A 21,755-nucleotide genomic window follows, 5' to 3' on the forward strand; every position below is an offset into this window, starting at 1 on the left:
TTTTTTTTTTTTTTTTATGGAGTCTCTCTCCTTGTTGCCCAGGCTGGAGTGCAGTGGTGGGATCTCAGCTCACTACTGCCTTCACCTCCTGGGTTCAAGCAATTCCCCGCCTCAGGCTTCTGAGTAGCTGGGATTACAGGCGCCCACCATCACTACCGGCTAATTTTTTTATTTTTAGTAGAGATGGGGTTTTACCATCTTGGCCAGGCTGGTCTTGAACTCCTTACCTCATGATCCACCGACCTCAGCCTCCCAAAATGCTGCGATTACAGGCGTCAGCCACCACACCGCCGAATAATCTGTTCTTTAAAGCTACTTTGATAACTTACTGAGCACATACCATTTTACTGGTCTTAAGACATGATCATATTTTTCCCAATTCAAAGTGTTATTTTTACTAATATTCTTCTTTAAAAAGTAGTGTCCTGATTTAAATTTTGGGGTACCGAAGTCCTATTGAATTCTGCCTTTTCATTTCCCTTTAGAAGGCAAGTACAGGCCTGTAATCCCAGGATTTTGGGAGACTGAGGCAGGTGGATCACCTGAGGTCACGAATTCAAGACCAGCCTGGCCAATATGGTGAAATTCTGTCTCTACTAAAAATACAAAAAATTAGCCAAAGTGTAATCCCAGCTACTTGGGAGGCTGAGGCAGGAAAATCGTTTGAACCCGAGAAGCAGGGGTTGCAGTGCACTGAGATCGTGCCACTGCACTCCAGCCTGGGCAACAGAGTGAAACACAGTCTCAACAAAACAAAACAAAACAAAACAAAACAAAAAACAAATATAAACGAAGCCTTGTTTCATATTCACATTACAGGATGAAGAAGAATCCTACATAGCTATCCCCCCCTCCCCCTCGATTCTGACTTAAAAATCAGTTCAAGTCATTCAGTCTCAGTTATTTTACTAACCTGAGGTCGGTTAGTAAAACAGCCATTGTGATACTATAAAATCAAAATTATTTTGAACTAATATGATTGAATGTTTACAAACAGAAGTATAGACAGTCCCCATTTTAAGTCTGTTTGACTTTACAATGCTGCAAAAGTGACAGGCATTCAGTAGAAAGCATATACCATCAATGTTTTTCATTTTTAGTATTCAACAAATTACATGAAATATCCAACACTTCACCGTAAAACAGGCTTCATGTTCTTTGATTTTGCCCAACTGTAGGTTAAGTGTTCTGGGCACATTTAACATAGAATAGGCTAAGCTATGTAATGTTCATTAGGTTAGGTGTATTGAATGCATTTTTGATTTAGTATTTTCTTTTTTTGAGACAGAGTTTTGCTTCTGTTGCCCAGGCTGGAGTGCAATGGCGCAATCCTGGCTCATTGCAACCCCCGTCTCCCAGGTTCAAGAGATTCTCCTGCCTCAGCCTCCCAACTAGCTGAGATTACAGGCATGTGCTACCACACCTGGCTAATTTTTGTAGTTTTAGTAGAGACGGGTTTCACCATGTTGCTCAAGTAAGTGTCGAACTCCTAACCTCCAGTGACCTGCCTGCCTTGGCCTCCCAAAGTGCTGGGATTACAGGAGTAAGCCACTGTGCCCAGCCCTGTCTTAGTATTTTCAACCTATGATGGGTTTATCAGAATGTAGCCCCACTGTAAGCTGAGGAGTTATCTATATCTGAACTCTTACATTCCTTTTGAATATCCACTGAAGCACAATTCTAATAACAGCCAAGGCACTCAGAATGACATAATTAACTTTGCTAGTTTTAAAATGTCCACTTTATTCCATATAACACTTAACCAGATATCATTTACATCTGAAGAAGAGATGGCCCATGAGACTGATCTATAGGAAAACACTCTAAGAAATGCAGTCCAATTTTATACATTTTCAGGCATCCCTAGACAAGTGTGTCACAATGCACAATGCAGAAATATAGGTATCACTACTACATTTTACATAAAAGGGAAGTATCAATAAACTTTAGAAAGTAGTAAATTCACCTGTCCCTTAAAATATGGGTATGCAATTGTTACAAAGCCATAGTAAATGGTTTATAAAATGTAATTTTATTTTATGTTACTCTGCTGTTACATAGGGCATAACATTTTCACAAGGCTTTTTTGGGACTACAGTCAATGATTAGCAACACACAATAGTGGTCCAACTCTCTAAATAACAATCACTAGACAAACTGGACACCCTCTCACATGTGCACAAATCTGCATGGAAAAGTACTAAAGTTTTAGACTTGGACTTGTGTACTTTATTTCCCCTTTCTAGTGTATTAAGAAATGACATGCACTTTAATTCGCCAAAAGCAATGCTTGTATTCTGGCAGCAACATGCTACTTCTATTACATAGTAAAGTGAATACCAGAACTACAAAGGCAGGAGGTGAAAGTGAATTTTTATTGGGAAGGGAGGTTGTCAACTTAAACAGCAGCAAATAAAGAGTGAATAAGGAAACTCCCTGTTGCCACAGATATACATGACTTCCTTATGTGACACAGGAGGCATTTCAATTTGTTACCCCTAGCCAGAAATGACAAGTGCTTTTCCATTTGGTCTACTACTTCTGGATTCCTACTAAAACGGAATACATAAAGAGCATGGAAAAGTTCCTTATTGAAGGAAACACCCAAAGAGTAAGGGAAGGAATGTAGAAATTAAGAAGTTATGTGGAACACTCTTCAAATTTTAATTAACTACATTTTCATATCTTCACAGTAATACAAAACACAGTCACTTGCAGAACTGGTTCAGATTACTTAAATACCAAATACATTTTTAGTCCTCTACATAAGTGTTTGGAAGTTACTTATGTTTATATGAAATGAAGCTATTAATACTTTTCTACAGCAGTAACTGCACACCAGGAAGGCCAAGACAAACACAAATCAAGGAATGAAGTTTTCCCAAAGCTGCAGTGTGAAAAGACTATAAACAGTTGATTCCATACACATGAACGGGTTTCCTTGCTATAGGAAATCCAAGTGGAATAAGGAATGGAGATGTGTAAAAAGGTTTCTTGAAGGAAAGAGGATGACACCCTGTATGGATTTAGTTTTCAGCCCCTTCTGCTGCATCACATTCTTCTCCTGCACTGTCTGATGTCCAAAGCTAGAAAAAGAAGAATCAAATTAAGTTACTATTTCTAGATTAGGCAATTATACCAAGTACTATTGTTATATCAAAATTAACAAGAGTAGTAAACTCCTCAAACAATGGAGATCTTGAATAAGACTGGAAGTTCTCTCTCAAAACCCTAGACCATTGCCTTCCCAAAGTACATCACTGCAGACCTTTCACTATGTAATTACAAAATGACATACACACATATACCACTGAAGCATGGTTTTATAGCTTCCTTTTTATTTAAAAAGCTCTTGGCCAGGCACAGTGGCTCACGCCTGTAATCCCAGCACATAGGGAGGCTGAGGAGAGAAGATCACATGAGGCCAGGAGTTCAACACCAGCCTGGACAACACAGCAAGACCCCATCTCTACAAAACATTTCAAAAACAAAATTGGCCAGGTATGGGGTGGTGTGTGCCTAGAGTCCTAACTACTCGGGAGGCTGAGGCAGGAGGACTGCTTGAAATTAGGAGGTTAAGGCTGCAGTGAGCCATGATTACGACACTGCACTCTAGCCTAGGTGAAGAATCGTTAAGAAGAGATCAGGTGAGATCCTGTCTCAAAAAAAAAGTAACTTTTAAAAAGAGGCACTCTACTTTCAGAATAAACTAAGTGACAGTCTTAGAATTTAATGCTGTCTCTATTCCCAGCAGCTCAATGCTCTTCTTGAAAGCACTATGCAGTATTAAATTTAGACTAATAAACTAAACATTTTCACAGAGAGGCAAAAGCCACAATCACGGTTAACAATTTTCAAGTGTGTGATGGGCTAAACTAAAGCAAAAGCAGTGTTGTGTTATTTTGTGTTGCTCCAAGAAGTGGGTGACGGAAGCTATGTGTGCATGTATAGACAGGGTTCTTGAATTAGGTAGAATGTTAAAACTAAGTCGATCTTCAGGGGTCTGTCTAATTTTAGGATGGAAAGTTGAAGTGAAGAAGAGAAGTCACTATTTACTGACTATTATCAGTTCCAAAATTACACTATATTAGACCAACACCAAGACATTAGTGTTAATTTCAGAAATGCTAGAATCTTACATAATCCTTAGGTTATTATGAAGATACTAAAATAACGTTATTATAAAGATACTAAAATAAAAACAAATAAAATCCTCTGAAGAACTGCCTCCATAAGAGAGAAAACAAAACAAACAAAATCAATTAAAAGACAGTTAGCTCCAAAGCATATCTGGGAAGAGGTACAGAACTGCCTACTTTGCTCTGCAGAACTAGCTATTTGCTGATCATCTTCCATTGTCCCCTAACAACCACAGGGACTTCTCATGGCGAGAAATGCAAGGTCTTCATTTCCCTTTCAGTGGATTCACAATTCCCCTGTTCAGCAAAATTGAATAGATATGGTGCTAATATAAAAAACAAAAACCCTATCTAGTAAAAGATAAAGTTATCTAGTAAAAGATAAAACAAACTAGGGGGCTGGGAGGAACAGATTTATATTAAAAGATATATTCCCTTCTTTTACCTTCTGTGAAGTCTAAGATTTTACCTATCAAATTTATTTGAACCTACAAAAAAATGTTAAGAATAAAGCTTAAGCTGTACTTTTTCTTGATTACTTTATCATTTGCCTATCCAAGGAGCAGAGAGAAAAGGACAAACAAAACAGAGACTGTAGCCTAGAAGCAGAGAAGGGATAACAAAATTTAGGTACAGGTTTACTCTCTAAATGCTTGTAGAACATTATGTACAATTCACAAAACAAGGTGCTTCATGTGATTTTTACAAAGCCTAGATATCTAGATAGTCCCTAATTGGCTATGGCTAATTTGCTGAAAAATACAGAAACTTTGTAAGGTCTCTATACTAATATAATTTATCCACATCTTCATCCCAATAAAATAGTAATATTGAGTTCCTATAATGTTAGTACCTTCTCAGGACAGTTTGATAAAATGCCTATTCAACTTGAAAACCTGCCTACAAAATAGTGCTGGTCCCACACAAAATACTAACATGTATGTCATATTTTCAGCTCTTATGTGTCTGTCCTAAAAGACACGAAGTCCAAAATAAAATATAAATACTTTTGTTTCTGAAAAGGAAATAAAATTTAAAAAGTAAACTCACTGTTAGGTTGTCTCTAAGCAACTGCATGATGAGAGTGCTGTCTTTGTATGAGTCTTCATTCAGTGTATCAAGTTCAGCAATGGCCTCATCAAAAGCCTGATAAATATTAATATCCATGGTAAAATATGTGTGTTGACAAAAACTGGTTATTCTACAATTACAAACCATTTTGTAAAAATAGGTGAACACCCACCTTATGTTCTATTACCAACAAACTCAACGGAACCATTCTCTCACACTCTCAGTTTAAGAACTTACGAGTATGATTGGACTTTTATAAAACTATACATTTAAGTAAACAAGCATGTCTTCATTCTTTCACAGGACAAACAGAACAGCAGCAATGATTAATATACTTCTTTCCACTAAGAAGAAGTATTTATCTGTACAGGCTCCTCTTCACTCTCTCATTTTGAGCCCCTTTGAGGAATGCAGCTAATGCACAGCTATTCTAGTGACCAAACCTGGCAGGCATTACTTTCCAATCTTTTATGTTTCCTCCTTAACATCATTTATCCTTCTTTGATTATTCTGCTCAGTATGCTCTGTAGACAGACATTACTGCTTATAATCATGGTTAGGGTAGAATAAGGTGTCGGGGCAGAAGGTGGTGATCTTGATGGTAAGAAAGAGATTTCAAAGTAAACACAGTAGAAATCATCCCTTGGTAGCCAAGTAAAATACCTATAAATTAACATACCTGGTATCTCAAATAACTGTAGCTAAGTGGGTATTTCCTGAACACACATCTTACCGTTTTAGCCAGTGTGCAGGCAAGCTCTGGATTATTAAGAATCTCATAGTAAAATACAGAAAAGTTAAGAGCAAGCCCGAGGCGGATTGGATGTGTGGGCTGCATCTCCTTCTTGCTTATATCAAATGCCTCTTGGTAAGCTCCTTGGGAATTATCTATCGTTTCTGTGAAGAGAAAAAAAATTAAAAGTGCAATATTGACAATAATCATCCAGTACAAAGTACATTAACAACCTGAACATATGCTATGAGCTCTTTGGTAGAACCAAGACTTTTCTCTATATGGGTCTTTTAAAATCACGGTAGCTAACAAAAAAAAAAACCATTATTATGGCCGAGTGCCGTGGCTCACGACTGTAATCCCAGCACTTTGGGAGGCTGAGGTGGACGGATCACCAGGGATCAGGAGCTCAAGACCAGCCTGGCAAGCATGGCAAAACCCCATCTCTACTAAAAATACAAAAATTAGTCAGGCGTGATGAGCGGGCACCTGTAATCCCAGCTACTCAGCGGGCTGAGGCATGAGAATCACTTGAACCCAGGAGGCCAAGATTGTACCACTGTACTCCACCCTGGGCGACAGAAGAACACTCTGTCTTAAAAAAAAAAAGAAAAGAAAAAAATTATGTGCTGGGCATTTGAGAACTAGTTTATGGCCAGGTGTAGTGACTCATGCCTGTAACCCTGGGGCGGGATCAACTGAGCCCAAGGGTTCAAGACCAGCCTGGGCAACATAGGAAGACCGATTATCCCTATCTCTATGAAAAATTAAAAAGAAGAAGAAGAAGAAGAAAAAAAAAAGCTAGGCATGGTGGTGCATGCCTGTAGTTCCAGCTACTTGGGAGGCTGAGGTGGGAGGATCCCTTAAGCCCATGAGGTTGAAGCTGCAGTGAGCCAAGATCATGCTGCTGCACTGCCAACCTGAGTAACAGAGTTTGTCACAAACAAAGAACCAGTTCAGAATGTTGCTTACATATAATCAGCTTAATTTTTTTTAAATCATGAGATATTATAGTAAATTGGATTTTTTCCATCCCCAGGCTACAAACTATTTTGTTCCCTTATATCTTTTAATTATATTACTTGGAAATGCAGCAATTAAAAATAATTTGACTAGGCCGGGCGCAGTGGCTCACACCTGTAATCCCAGCACTTTGGGAGGCTGAGGTGGGCGGATCACCTGAGGTCAGTAGTTTGAGACCAGCCTGACCAATATGGAGAAACCCCGTCTCTACTAGTAATACAAAAATTAGCTGGGTTTGGTGGTGCATGCCTGTAATCCCAGCCACTCGGAAGGCAGAGGCACCAGAATCGCCCAAACCTGGGAGGCGGAGGTTGCAGTGAGTCGAGATCAAACCATTGCACTCCAGCCTAAGCAACAAAAGCAAAACTCTGCCTCAAAAATAGTAATAATAATAATAATAATAATAATAATAATAATAATTTGACTAGAATACACTTCCCCTAAATAATATAAAGTTTACAAAGATCATCACCACCAAAATCTCTATTTTTCTAATTTGGAGAAATACTGACTCTTAGTATCAAGATGTATTATTTGAAAGGCAATATAAAAGTTTCAATACACAGGACAAAATCTGCCCCAACCCGAGTTTGATTACTGGCCTAATTAAAATGTTACTCTCCCTTCAAAAAATGTTCAGTTATTACCAACACTAATCTGATTATAGCCATATTTTGAAAAGGGCAGTTTTCTGTATAAGGGCACTGGCCTATTACAGCTTTAGAGATACTGACGTAAGAGAATTAAGCTATCCCTTTATGACCTGAATATGTGCATTTTCCTTCCTCTGAAATGACATTTATTGATCTAATCCTGAATGGTACAGACTGCACGCAAGAATAATAATAATTATTATTATTTGCAGCCTGGCATATTAGGAAGCACCAGAACAGTAGTAAGTAACAAAGTGTCTCAGCAGTTAGGCTATAAAGACAGCCTATCTACAAATCCCAGACTATGAGAATGTACATGGGACTACATGTGATACCTGAAAGTGCCAATGAGCTCCTAAGAGTTAAATCAGGTTAAAGCTGCGGCTATGTCTCAATCTCCCAAAGACTTCTCTTTGGCTTTCTGATACTTAAATGTTCAGTTCCGTGCCAGTATCATGTCCAATTCTGCTTATCTTCATGGCAATAGAAATTATACATCAGTAACAGAATTAGTTTAGTATACAGATTTTGTTATAGCAAGGTACAACAGTTTCTCAAGGTACAACTTCTCTTTATATATTCAGTTACACTGATATTTATGACAGCAAAAAACAAAATAACAAACTTTCTGGAAAAAATAAGCAATTAAGTGATACTTCTACTACCTAGAACTTGATAAATTTGGTAGCAAGCACATGCACAGAATTTAATAGGATCTTATAGTCCGCTACCAGCATCCCAGGAGACATTCACTGCAAATAAATTCACTTCACTTTTTTATTATCAAGTTAGGCAATTTGATCACTTTTTCCCATATCCATGTTTTTTTATGATAGTCTAGGTAAAAACAAAATAGACATTTAATACTAACATCTATTTTTATGACTATTACTTGATTAATCAACAATTCCTGTATATTCAACCTTCTCAAGTAAAACCTAACCATATGGGTCATTCAAACTTACTGTGAAGTTGGAATAAGTTATACACCAGCAATAACACACTCACCTCACCTCTCCTCCTCAAAAATTTGATTATATGTAATTAGCAGTCAGTGTTATGACCGATTAAAACAGATGATAATGAATTAATATGACAAACAGAAAAAGCACAACATCCTGTTTCCATGTTCTATATGTAATTTCAGTTATCTGCATTTTAAGGTATAATGACAAAAAGGCCATGTGAAATGCAGAATGACTCACAAAGTTTACGCAAAAATCTCTGGAGCTAAAAATGAAGCCAAACTGGCGGGATGAAGTAGATTATTCTGCCATTTTTCTAGATCTTTGAGTTGCACATCAAATCTAGGGCTGATCACTCCAGACTTGTTTAGCCTGCCTGTGAGGTTCACAACAATTTTTCCAGCTCTGTGATCATCAATGATTTCAAATTTGCAAATGTAACCATGTTTCATCAGAGTAAGAAACCGGATGCTGACTTTGGAGCATGGCCTAATAAGCACCTGGTGTTTGCCTCTTTTTGGCATTGTTGATGCTCTTGAGAGCATCAGCCAGGACATTCATGTGGACCATTGTGGTGGCCCGGAAAGACTGCGGAAAGAGCATAGCGAACCAAAATTCTAATGTATAAAAGATTATGCCTGTTTTAAGTAATACCATGTACAATTATAACTAAAGTTCATAGATGAGTCTTTTTTTTAAAGGGCACATGATGTAAATTTATAACCCAATTTTCATTTTTGAGAACGTAAGATAATACTAATTTTCTTTTCTTTTTTTTTTTTTTTTTGAGACGGAGTTTCGCTCTTGTTACCCAGGCTGGAGTGCAATGGCGCGATCTCGGCTCACCGCAACCTCCGCCTCCTGGGTTCAGGCAATTCTCCTGCCTCAGCCTCCTGAGTAGCTGGGATTACAGGCACGCGCCACCATGCCCAGCTAATTTTTTGTATTTTTAGTAGAGACGGGGTTTCACCGTGTTGACCAGGATGGTCTCGATCTCTTGACCTCGTGATCCACCCGCCTCGGCCTCCCAAAGTGCTGGGATTACAGGCTTGAGCCACCGCGCCCGGCCAATACTAATTTTCTTGATATATATTCAATTATTTTTAAATCACAAAGAGCCTGGAGACTACATATATTGTCAAAGTGTCCTGTTTATCCCCTTTTATTGTATTTTAGTTTTGCCCATATAACAAATATACTTACGTTTTCGATCATCACCACATGCAACTTCAGCAAGGTACCGGAAGTAATCACCCTTCATTTTCAGATAGAAGACCTTACTCTCTGGATTAGTTGCATTGGCTATTAAGTATTTATCCAACAACTCCTGAAACACATAAGACATCAGAACGTTAGGCACTAAACTTCTGCCTATCGGGCGTTTCAATCATTAACTACTACAGTAATACTATACCATATCAGCCTGGACTTGAAGCATGTTCTTAGGGCAGGGGTTAGGTTGTCGCCCTGGGGAGTTTAAATGATGATGTAGCCTATAGTTTCTAAAGGTAAGACTAGATTACACCACACATTGTAATTTGAAAGACACTGTTCTCTCATCTATTCATTCAACAAACATTTACTCATACTGCTAGGTGCCAGGTATTTGACTATAATGAATATAGAGAAGACTTAAAATCAGGTCCCTGCCCTCAAGAAGCTCAGAGTCTATAAGTATACCAACTACACACCAAGCATTAAGAGAGAGGTAAATACGGTGCTATGGAAGCACAGAGAGGGAGTATATGGCTCTGCTGGAGATGGCCTCCAGTTAGACAGCCTTCCCAGGGAAAGAGTATTTGAGGTGTCAAGAAGGAAAAGTAGAAATGTAATAAGCAGAAAACAGGGATGTGCACTCATTTTAGGGAGGGGAAAGAAAATGTTTAAGACATCAAGTACAAGGGAGAACAGTGCTACTCAGTGCCCACTGCAGTCAAGTGTCCATCTAAAGCAAGGCAAATATAGGAATTGAGAGTAAGAGGTTTAAAAACTTGCACAGCAATTTAATAGAATAATTTTAGGTCTACTAAATCTAATTAAAAAAAAAAAAACTTAGGTGAGTTCTTGAGTATGTCTTTTATCGTTAATTTCATACAAAGAAATTTTCACTTCTAGAGGTACAGGGTATTCCTTGGAATATAAAAAGTCACAAAAAACAAATATAATAGAAATCTTAGATTCCATTTTTCTTGATGCTAGGTCATTCATTTAAAAACCTTTTTATATTAAGTATTACAAAGCAGAATGAAATTCTCGTATAAATGTTAAGATACTAATATCTACTTCATCATTGGTTTGTTTTGAGAATAAAACCAGTAACAGATGTCAAAGCCTGGAATAGTGTCACATATTAAGTGCTCAGTAAATGTTAGCTAGTATCAACCTAGGTACACAGTTTGAAAAGCACTGCTCTAGGAAAAGTGAAACTAGTGAACGTTTTAAAGCAAGGAAGAGAGAGGATCCTTTTCACATTTTGGAAAAATAACCACAAATACAATCAACTAATATTATATAAAAATACCATCTATGATACCAACAAGTAAGACTGATTCATATTCACATAAATGCTAAAGAAAAAGAAGGCTGTTTATAGATTTAAATACAGATTGTTTAGAAAACACAGTTCTAACCAAGAACTTTCTTGTTGTTTATCTGATTAAAAGTGGTTTAACAAAATGCAATCACTGCATCCATGTATTTCTTTTCTTTTTTTCTTCCTTTCTTTTTTTTTTCTTTTTGAGATAAAGTCTTACTCTGTTGCCCAGGCTAGAGTGCAGTGGTGTGTTCTTGGTTCACTGCAACCTCCACCTCCTGGGCTCAAGCGATTCTCCTGCCTCAGCCTCCTGAGCAGCTAGGACTACAGGCGCACACTGCCACACCCAGCTAATTTTTGTGGTTTTAGTAGAGACGGGGTTTCACTATGTCGGCCAGGCTGGTCTCGTCTCCTGACCTCAGGTTACCCGCCCACCTCAGCCTCCCAAAGTGCTGGGAATACAAGCACGAGTCACTGCTTCTGGCCCATAAGTTATTTTTTAAAGAAAATAAACAGAGGCCAAGTGGATGGTTCATGTCTATAATCCCAGCACTCTGGGAAGTGAGGTGGAGGCAAGAGGATTGCTTGAGAGCCCAGAAGTTTGAGACCAGCCTGGGCAACATAGTGGGACCCTGTGTCTACAAAGAATTTTTAAAAAATTAGCCGGGTGTAGTGGCACACACTTGTAATCCCAGCAACTTGAGAGGCTAAGGCAGGAGGATGGCTTAAGCCCAGGGAGTAGGGGGTGCAGTAAGCCATTATCGTGCTACTGCATTCCAGCCTGGAAGAGAGAGCGAAAGAAATCCTGTCTCTAAAAAGAAAAAAACAAGAAAGCAAAAAACAGGAAAATATTTAAAATCCTTTAATTTAAAAAAGGTTTTAAATTATTTTAATATATTTAAAGGCCTGAGGCCAGAGGAAGTCTCACACACACACACACTCACACACACACACACACACACACACACACACACAATTAGTATAAAATTAAGTGTTGAAGTCCCAGAAGTTTATACATTATAAAAGTGATGAATATCAAAATTGTGGCTCAAGTTGGAAAGTTGCTGAGACAGGAGTGTGGCAACAGAAGTCATTAAGGGCATACCCAAACTAAAGGCAACTGTGACAAGTGCTGCTCCAGCATCACTACACTCTTAACTATAAAAAGAACAGACAAATCAGATTTTAAATACTGTGCTCAACATCACCAATATAATTTTAATAGTTATTTAATAAACTGAGGCCGGGCACAGTAGCTCATGCCTGTAATCTCAGCACTTTGGGAGGCTAAGGGGGGTGGACTACGAAGTCAGAGTTCAAGGCCAGCCTGGCCTAGATGGTAAAACCCCATCTCTACTAAAAATACAACAAAAAAATAGCTGGGCATGGTGGCGAGTGCCTGTAATCCGCAGGTACTTAGAAGGCTGAGGCAGAGAACTGCTTGAACCCAGGAGGCCGGAGGTTGCAGTTAGCAGAGATTATGCCACTGCACTGCAGTCTGGGTGACGGAACAAGACTCTGTCTCAAGGAAAAAAAAAAAACACTGAGACACTCAAATCTTATAAAACTTATATTACTTTAATATTTTCTTCTATTACCATTTTTACATATTATGGATGACTTTCAATCTAAAAACTATTTTTATGAACTGAATTAGGGTGGTGGTAGAGGGAGGAAACAGGAAGCAATAGTGATAGTCACAAAAAAGTTCTAGATCTCAAACTGACTGAGTCATAGCTATCTTTAAATGAATGGATTCTGAGAAGTAGTATCAAAGAAGGCAAATACAGTACTCATACTGAGAGAAATACCACCTCTGCCTGTACCCACACCACGGAACTCTAACGTAAAATATGATGCCTCTCACTTTTCTTGTTCCTCCAAGTGAATCAGTCAGTTACAATGAAATTCCAGAGGATCTCCAAAAAGGTGCCAGCTCTGGTAAGCTACTCATCTAGTGCTCTGTTAAATGTGGTAGATGTGTAAGAGCAGGGGCTGAGAAAAGTTGGACTAGAACATGGGTTTAGGGTGAGGAGTAGGGAACAGAGAAATTTCCATTCTAACAATAGACTCTCATGCTAGGTATGTGGGTGTTCACAAGGACTTGTGGACCAAGGGCCTTGCAAGGATTCAGAAAGCTGCCAAACAGCTACTGCATTCATTACAACACAGCCACTTAAGGAGCTAACCAAAACCTTTCCTTTCTAAAATTATTGACTTTGACTACTAGTTTGCATATAGCCATTAAGTAGGATTTATATTGTTGGGCTTTTATAAAAGGACTTGGGCATTACTTCCATCCTGGAGTTTCAGCCAGGTATCATGGTTGTTTGTCAGATGCCACTAGCTCTCTGTGAAGGAAACAACAGGTACAGAGTAATTCATTCTGTCTTTCCATATACTACCAGTAGTAAAGATGTATACTTTAGTCCAGCTAAAAGACATAATGGATTCCGCTTCATGTCTTACTCAAATAATCAAGGCTCTATCTGTATTATCAATACCAAATAGAATATAGGTCATAAATGTGTAAGAATTTTAAAATTATTATAAAAACACAGATCAGAGACCAAAAACCCCAAACTGACACAGCTCCCTGAAAGTCTTTCCAAATAAGGGTACTGGTATCTGGTAAGAAGTCAGGAGGGAGAGCCAAGAACGGTAGCTCACGTCTGTAATCCCAGCACTTTGCGAGGCCCAGGTGGGTGGATCACTTGAGGTCAGAAGTTCGAGACCACCCTGAACAACATGGTGAAACACAATTTCTACTAAAAACACAAAATTGGCGGGGCATGGTGGTGCACGCTGATAATCTCAGCTACTTTGGAGGCTGACGCAGAAGAATTGCTTGAACCTGGGAGGCAGAGGTTGCAATAAGCCCAGATCGCGCCACTGCACTCTTGGGCAACAAGAGCAAAACTCTGTTCCCCCCACACCCCTCCCCAAAAAGTCATCAGGAGGGAGTATAATTAAAAGTTCCCCCACTAATTTCTTCTGTACATTATTCTTATCAATTAAGCAGGGAGCTCCCCCTTGTAAACTCTTCAGCAAATTTTATTATCTTAGGGGTTTTGATGGGTTAAGATCGGGGGTCCTTCTGGTGCTGACAGTGTTACTTGACTGAGGGGGAAAACGTGGACGGTAGTGTGTTCTGAGAATTTGAAAACTCAAGAGGTCAGTGTACTACCCACAATAACAAGATGAACTAGCGATTTAGAACACTCTAGACCAAGGAAACAAGGAAAGTGAAAGGAAAGAATGTAAGTTATTATCAAGGTTGCTTTAGGAGATGCTAAAGAAATTCAGAATATGTTTAACCTTAGAAAAATAGGATGAAAACAATAATAAAATAGACTAACACAAAAGCTGTAAAAAATATAAGAAATGAAACTGTCAAGAAATAATATGAATGCAAATTTAGAATAGTAACAATTCCTTTCCCCCACCCCCATGTATCTTAGAAAAAAAGGCTTCCGGAAGAACAAAACCCCATATGATTTTTAAGAGTTAACTATTATATTAAACAATCCTACTATCACTTCAACCACTTTTCCAAAATAATTTATTTGTTTTCAGTGGTAAAATTCTGTAACACTCAACAAATCAATCTTTTAATTCTAAATTCATTTAAAAGTGATTTCCATTTTACAGACTAAATAAGCTACCCCTGTCTCTCATTAAGATTATACTAATCTATATAAATGGTTTAAGAAACAGTAGGTAACTGTTATGAAGAGCCTTAAAATACAGGCAAAATAACAGGAAACAGAAGTTTCAATTTCAATTCAATAGTTTACTGAGATTCATTAAAAAACACACTGTTGGCCGGGCGCGGTGGCTCACGCCTGTAATCCCAGCACTTTGGGAGGCCGAGGCGGGTGGATCACAAGGTCAAGAGATCGAGACCATCCTGGTCAACACGGTGAAACCCCTTCTCTACTAAAAATACAAAAAATCAGCTGGGCATGGTGGCACGTGCCTGTAATCCCAGCTACTCAGGAGGCTGGGGCAGGAGAATTGCCTGAACCCAGGAGGCGGAGGCTGCAGTGAGCCGAGTCCACGCCATTGCACTCCAGCCTGGGTAACAAGAGTGAAACTCCGTCTCAAAAAACAAAAAAAACAAAAAAAACACACTGTTAACATGTTTAATCTCTAACTTTAGGATATATGTATCAATCATTATATCTATATAATCGGTTTATCAGTATATGAATATACCCTAAAATAAAGCATTTCTAAGAAAGGTAAGGCCAAATCTGAAGGTTTCTTTGACTGAGCTTTGCTGTGTCAACCCAGGCTGAAGTGCAGTGGTGAAATCTCAGCTCATATGTAACCTTTGACTCCCAGGTTCAAGCTATTCTTTGGCCCCTCGGCCTCCCCAAATTCTGGGATTACAGGCACCTGCCACCACACTCAGCTAATTTTTAGTAGAGATAGGATTTCACCACGTTGGCCAGGCTGGTCTTGAACTCCTGTCCTCATGGGATCCACCCTCTTCTGTTTCCCAAAGTGCTAGGATTACTGGCCTGAGCCACAGTGCCTGGACTAAATTAGATTTTTTTTTGTTTGTTTTTTTTTTGAGACAGTCTTGCCCTGTCACCCAGGCTCGAGTGTAGTGGCGCGGTCTCAGCTCACTGCAACATCTGCCTCTTAGGTTCAAGCAATTCTCCTGCCTCAGCCTTCCTAGTAGCTGGGAATACAGGTGCCCGCCACCATGCCCAGCCAATTTTTATATTTTTAGTAGAGACCGGGTTTCACCATATTGGCCAGGCTGGTCTCAAACTCCTGACCTCGTGATCCACCCGCCTTGGCTTCCCAAAGTGCTGGGATTACAGGAGTGAGCCACCGCGCCTGGCCAAGAGATTTAATCAGTAAAACAAAACAGGGACAGAGTAACTGTATGTTATGTATCAGAATATATGAGTTTTTAGAAGTTACATTATCATTTGTGGAACTAACTTTTATACTATTGTTAGCTTTATAATCTTGTAGGAAATCACACCTTCTCAGTGTCTTTATTGGTAACTATGTAATCAAACTATTATGATCTAAAGGTCTCTGGTCTCAGAAACTACCACTGTATGATGAAACCTGCTAGGCTTAAATGTCATAAAGGATTTGTTGCCTTAACAAAGGAGGCAGTGAATCACCTAAGACTTAATCCAAGTTGATCATCAATTCATCTATGAAACTATTATTTTTATTTTTTGAGATGGAGTTTCCCCCTTGTTGCTCAGGCTGAAGTGCAATGTCATGATCTCGGCTCACCTCCACCTCTGCAACCTCCGCCTCCCAAGTTCAAGCAATTCTCCTGCCTCAGCCTTCCAAGTAGCTGGGATTCAGCATGCGCCACCATGTCCGACTAATTTTGCATTTTTAGTAGAAACAGTGTATCTCCATGTTGGTCAGGCTAGTCTCGAGCTCCGGTGATCCACCGGCCTCGGTCTCCCAAAGTGCTGGGATTACAGGTGTGAGCCACCGCATCCAGCCAAAAATATTTTCTATCATTAATAAAATGAATGCATTAAACAGCCAAGTGTCCTTGTATGATTTTTAAATGTTACTAATTAAGAACTCTTAAGACTTAGAATCCAAGAATGATGAATCAAGCCCATTCTGGTGCCCATTTTAAGTTCATTTTTTTAAAAATGAACTATGGAATGAAGTAATAATTTTTAGAGATAGAAGCAAACCTTATAACCAATGTGACTGATCCTATAGGCTGTGGGATTTAGTGGACACCACACAGAAGACATCAGTCAAACTTGAGCTGTAAAGCCTAATCAGATCCTTACGTCCTTGCATCCCGAAGGATAAAACTTTTCATTTCATCCTATAAAACCGAATTTTTACAGTGAAGTATGCTGGAGGAATAAAGGGACCATGTGACCAGGATGCCCAGAACCATTCCAATTTTAGCCCACTGTCCTAGCAGACAGAACTCATTTTATTGTCTCTTGCTTTACTGCTCTTTTGCAGATACTGTGGTTGCATTTTGTTGCTGTCATTTTTAACCAACTGAAGTCAAGCAAGTCTATCAGTGCCAATTTCTACCAGCATGTGCTCACTTCATGTCTCTGTGGCACATTTTGGTAATTCTCCCAATATTTCCAACTTTTTAATGATTATTTTATCTGCTATCGCGATCTGTGATCAATGGTCGTTAATGTTACTACTGTAATTGTTTTGGGGTGCCACAATACATGCCCACATAAGATAGTAAACATAACTGATATATGTTGTGTCTGCTCTGACTGCTCCAACAATGGGGTGCTCCCTATCTCTTCCCTCTCCTCTGGCTTACCTATTCCCTGAGACACAAAAATATTAAAATTAGACCAATTAATAACCCTACAATGGCCTTTATGTATTCAAGTGAAAGGATGAGTTACATGTCTCTCACTTTCAAAAGCCAGAAATAATTAAGCATAGTGAGGAAGGCATGTCAAAAGCCAAGAAAAGCTAAAGCTGGGCCTCTTGTACCAAACAGCAATGTTGTAAATGTAAAGAAAGAGTTCTTGAAGGAAATTAAAAAGTGCTAACCCAGTAAACACGCCAAATGATAAGAAAGCAAAACAGACATTGATAATATGAAGAAAACTTTAAGTGATCTGGCTAGAAGCTAAGGCCAGCCACAACATTCCCTTAAATAAAAGCCCAATCCAGAGCAAGGTCTTAACTCTCTTTAATTCAGTGAAGGCTGAGAGAAGTGAGGAAGCTGCATAAGAAAAACCTGAAGCTAGTAGAGGTTGGTTTATGAGGTTGACTGAAAGAAGCCAACTCCAGAACATAAAAGTACATGGTGAATGGAGCTGCAAGTGCTAATGTGGAGTTGCAGTAAGTTATTCAGAAGATCTAGCTAACATCACTGATGAATGAAGGTGGCTACATGAAATACCACATTTTCAATGTAGAGGAAACAGCCTTATACCAGAAGATGCCATTGAGGACTTTCATACTAGGTCAGTATCTGGCTTTGAAGCTTTAAAGGAAAGGCTGACTCCTTAGGGCTAATGCAGCTGGTGACTTTAAGATAAAGCCAATGCTCATTTAGCATTCCCAAAATCCTAGGGTCCTTAAGAATTACACTAAATCTACTCTGCCTGCACTCTACAAATGGAACAACCAACGAAGCATGGATGACGGCCTCTGTTTACAGCATGGTTCACTGAATATTTTAAGCCCACTGTTGAGACCTAATGCTCAGAAAAAAGAGATTCCTTTCAAATTACAGCTGCTTACTTACAATGCAGCACTTGTTCACCAAAGAGCTCTGATGGAGATGTACAAGATTAATGCTTTTTCATGCCTGCTAACATAAACAACCTCCATTCTGCAGCCCATAGATCAGGGGGCAGATTCAACTTTCAAGTGGAATTATTTAAGAAACACATTTCATAAGGCCATAACTGTCATAGTGATTCTTCTGATGCATCTGCACAAAATAAATTGAAAGCCACCCAGAAAGGATTCACCATTCCAGATGCCATTAAGAACATTTGTGTGGCGGAAGTCAAAATATCAACATTAACAAGAGTTTGGAAGAAGCTGGTTTCTACTCTCAAGAATGACTTTGAGGACTTTAAGATTTCAGTGGAGGAAGTACTTGCAGATGTGAAGGAAATAGCAAGAGAAGTACTAGAATTAGAAATGGAGCCTGAAGATGTGACTGAACTGCTGCAAACTCATGGTAAAACTTGAACAGATGAGAACTTGCTTCTCACGGATGAGCAAAGAAAGTGGTTTCCTTGAGATGGATCTCTTCTGGTGAAGATCCCATGAACACTGCTGAAATGACAATAAAGGATTTAAAACATTGCCTAAACTTAGTTGATAAAGCAGTGCCCGGGTTTGAGAGAAGTGCCTGTGATTTTGAAAGAAATTCTATTCTAGTTAAGATGTCATCAAGCCGGGCGCGGTGGCTCAAGCCTGTAATCCCAGCACTTTGGGAGGCCGAGGCGGGTGGATCACGAGGTCAAGAGATCGAGACCATCCTGGTCAACATGGTGAAACCCCGTCTCTACTAAAAATACAAAAAATTAGCTGGGCATGGTGGCGCGTGCCTGTAATCCCAGCTACTCAGGAGGCTGAGGCAGGAGAATTGCCTGAACCCAGAAGGCGGAGGTTGCGGTGAGCCGAGATCGCGCCATTGCACTCCAGCCTGGGTCACAAGAGCGAAACTCCGACTCCAAAAAAAAAAAAAAAAAAAAAAAAAAAAAAAAAAAAAAAAAAAAAAAAAAAAAGATGTCATCAAATAGCATCACATGCTAAAGAAAAATCTTTTGTGGGCTGGGCACGGTGGGTCACACCTCAAATCTCAGCACTTTGGGAGACTGAGGTGGGCAGATCACATGAGGTTGGGAGTTTGAGACCAGCCTGACCAACATGGAGAAACCACATCTCTACTAAAAATACAATATTAGCTGGGTGTGGTAGCGCATGCCTGTTATCCCAGCTACTCAGAAGGCTGAGGCAGAAGAATTGGTTGAATCCAGGAGGGGGTGATTGCAGTGAACTGGGAGATCATGCCATTGCACTCCAGCCTGGGGAACAAGGGCAAAACTCTGAAAACCTTTTGTGAAAGGAAGTACCAATTGATGTGGCAAACTTTACTGTTGCCTTATTTTAAGCAATTGCCACGGCAACCCCTGACCAGTAAGCAACCATCAACATTGAGGCAAGACCCTCCACCAGCAAAAAGATCAGGAAAGGCTCAGATGATTGTTAGCATTTCTTGGCAATTAAGTATTTTCTATTTAAGGTATGTACATTGGTTTTTAGACATAATGCTATTGTGCACTTAATAGACTACAGTATAGTGTAAGCATGACTTTTATACACGCTAGGAAACAAAAAATTTGCGTGACTTGCTTTATTGAGATTCACTTTTTTGGATTTTGGTGGTCTAGAACCAAATCTGTAATTATTAATGCCATTTTCTTTTTATTCTTAGAAATATCCCACTTCGGAAGACACTTTATGATTATCCTGTAGATAAGACATTAATATTATAATTCAGGCTGGGTGTGGTGGCTCACGCCTGTAATCTCAGCACTTTGGGAGGCCATGGCAGGTGGATCACCTAAGGTCAGGAGTTTGAGACCAGACTGGCCGCCTGGTGAAACCCCAGCTCTACTAATAATACAAAAATTAGCTGGGTGTGGTGGCACACACCTGTATACCCAGCTATTCAGCAGGCTGAGGCAAGAGAATTGCTGAACTCGGGAGGCAGAGTTGCAGTGAGCCAAGATTGCACCACTGCATTCTAGCCTGGACAACAAGAATGAAACTCCATCTCAAAAAAAAAAATTATAATTCAAAATTATTACTTCAATGTTTAAAAGGTAAAAAATAAATCTTCCAGATGTACCATTTAACATTCATGTAAAAGGTAATAAAACTTCTTTAGGCATGTACTGACAACCGCATGTGATGCCATCTATAACAGTTCTTTAAATTTTTTTTATTTTTTGAGACAGAGTCTTGCTCTGTTGCCCAGGCTGGAGTCCAGTGGTATAATCCCAGCTCACTGCAACCTCTGTCTCCTGAGTTCAAGTGATTCTCCTGCCTCAGCCTACCATGTTTTGAGATTACAGGCACCCACAACCATGCTTGGCTAATTTTTTTTTGTATTTTTAGTATATGGGGTTTCACCACGTTGGCCAGGGTGGTCTTCAACTCCTAACCTCAGGTGATCTGCCAGCCTCAGCCTCCCAAAGTGCTGGAATTACAGGTGTGAGCCACAACGCCTGGCTGGTTCTTAAGATTTTAAAAACAAAAAGTTGCCTATATATCAAATGAACAGATACTAATTCAAACAACTAACCCTAAATATTAACTTCATTAATGCCAAAAAATAAAGCAACTTTAGTAATGATACTTTAGAGCTTTTACTTTTTAAATATCCTGTCCCTCCTCCTCTATTAAATCATTCTTTAAGATAATAACTCCTGGCCAGGTGTGGTGGCTCATGCCTATAATCCCAGCACTTTGGGAGGCTGAGGAGTGAGGATCACTTGTAGCCAGGATTTCCAGATTAGCTTGGGCAGTTAAGCAAGATCTTGTCTCTATAAAAAAATTAAAAAATTAGGTGGTGCCTCATGCCTATAAGTCCCAGCTATTCAGGAAGAGTGTTTGCACCCAGAAGTTGAAGGCTGCAGTGACCTATGATCACACTACTGCACTCCAGTCTGGGTGACAGAGTAAGACCCTGTCTCAATAAATAAATAAATATAAATAAGTCATTTTATAATATTTTATGCCTCCTTGCTTAGTTTAAAATTAGTAGGTAATAATACAACCATGCACATTTTTTTAAGAGCTACTCCTAAGTAGCTGGGACTACAGGTGAGTCCCACCATACCCAGCTGTCTCACCCAGGCTGGAGTGGAGTGGAGTGCAGTGATCACAGCTTACTGCAACCTCAAACTCCTGGACTCAAGGGATCCTGCCACCTTAGCTCTACTATAGTCACGGGCTACCATGCCCAGCTGATTGTTCTTTTTTTTTTCTTTTTTCCTCCCCATTTATTTATTTTATTGCATTTTAGGTTTTGGGGTACATGTGAAGAACATGCAAAATTGTTGCATAGGAACACACGTGGCAGTGTGATTTGCTGCCTTCCTCCCCATCACCTAC

General features: G+C 39.4%; 1 protein-coding gene across 1 annotated transcript in view; it reads right to left on the reverse strand.

The window, feature by feature from the left end:
• Positions 1-1,723: 1,723 nt before the first annotated feature.
• The window catches only part of YWHAQ (tyrosine 3-monooxygenase/tryptophan 5-monooxygenase activation protein theta), a 49,610-nt gene continuing 29,578 nt past the window's right edge, over positions 1,724-21,755 (reverse strand). Inside the window, exons 3-6 of the mRNA XM_017525324.2 lie at positions 9,788-9,911; positions 5,944-6,107; positions 5,190-5,285; positions 1,724-3,086 (exon numbers count right to left, since the gene is read on the reverse strand). Of these exons, the coding sequence (XP_017380813.1) occupies positions 3,027-3,086; positions 5,190-5,285; positions 5,944-6,107; positions 9,788-9,911 (444 nt within the window). The 3' untranslated portion in view covers positions 1,724-3,026. The remainder of the gene's footprint in view (positions 3,087-5,189; positions 5,286-5,943; positions 6,108-9,787; positions 9,912-21,755) is intronic.

The sequence above is a fragment of the Cebus imitator genome, unplaced genomic scaffold (genome assembly GCF_001604975.1).
Source record: "Cebus imitator isolate Cc_AM_T3 unplaced genomic scaffold, Cebus_imitator-1.0 Scaffold1, whole genome shotgun sequence".
Lineage (NCBI taxonomy): Eukaryota > Metazoa > Chordata > Mammalia > Primates > Cebidae > Cebus > Cebus imitator.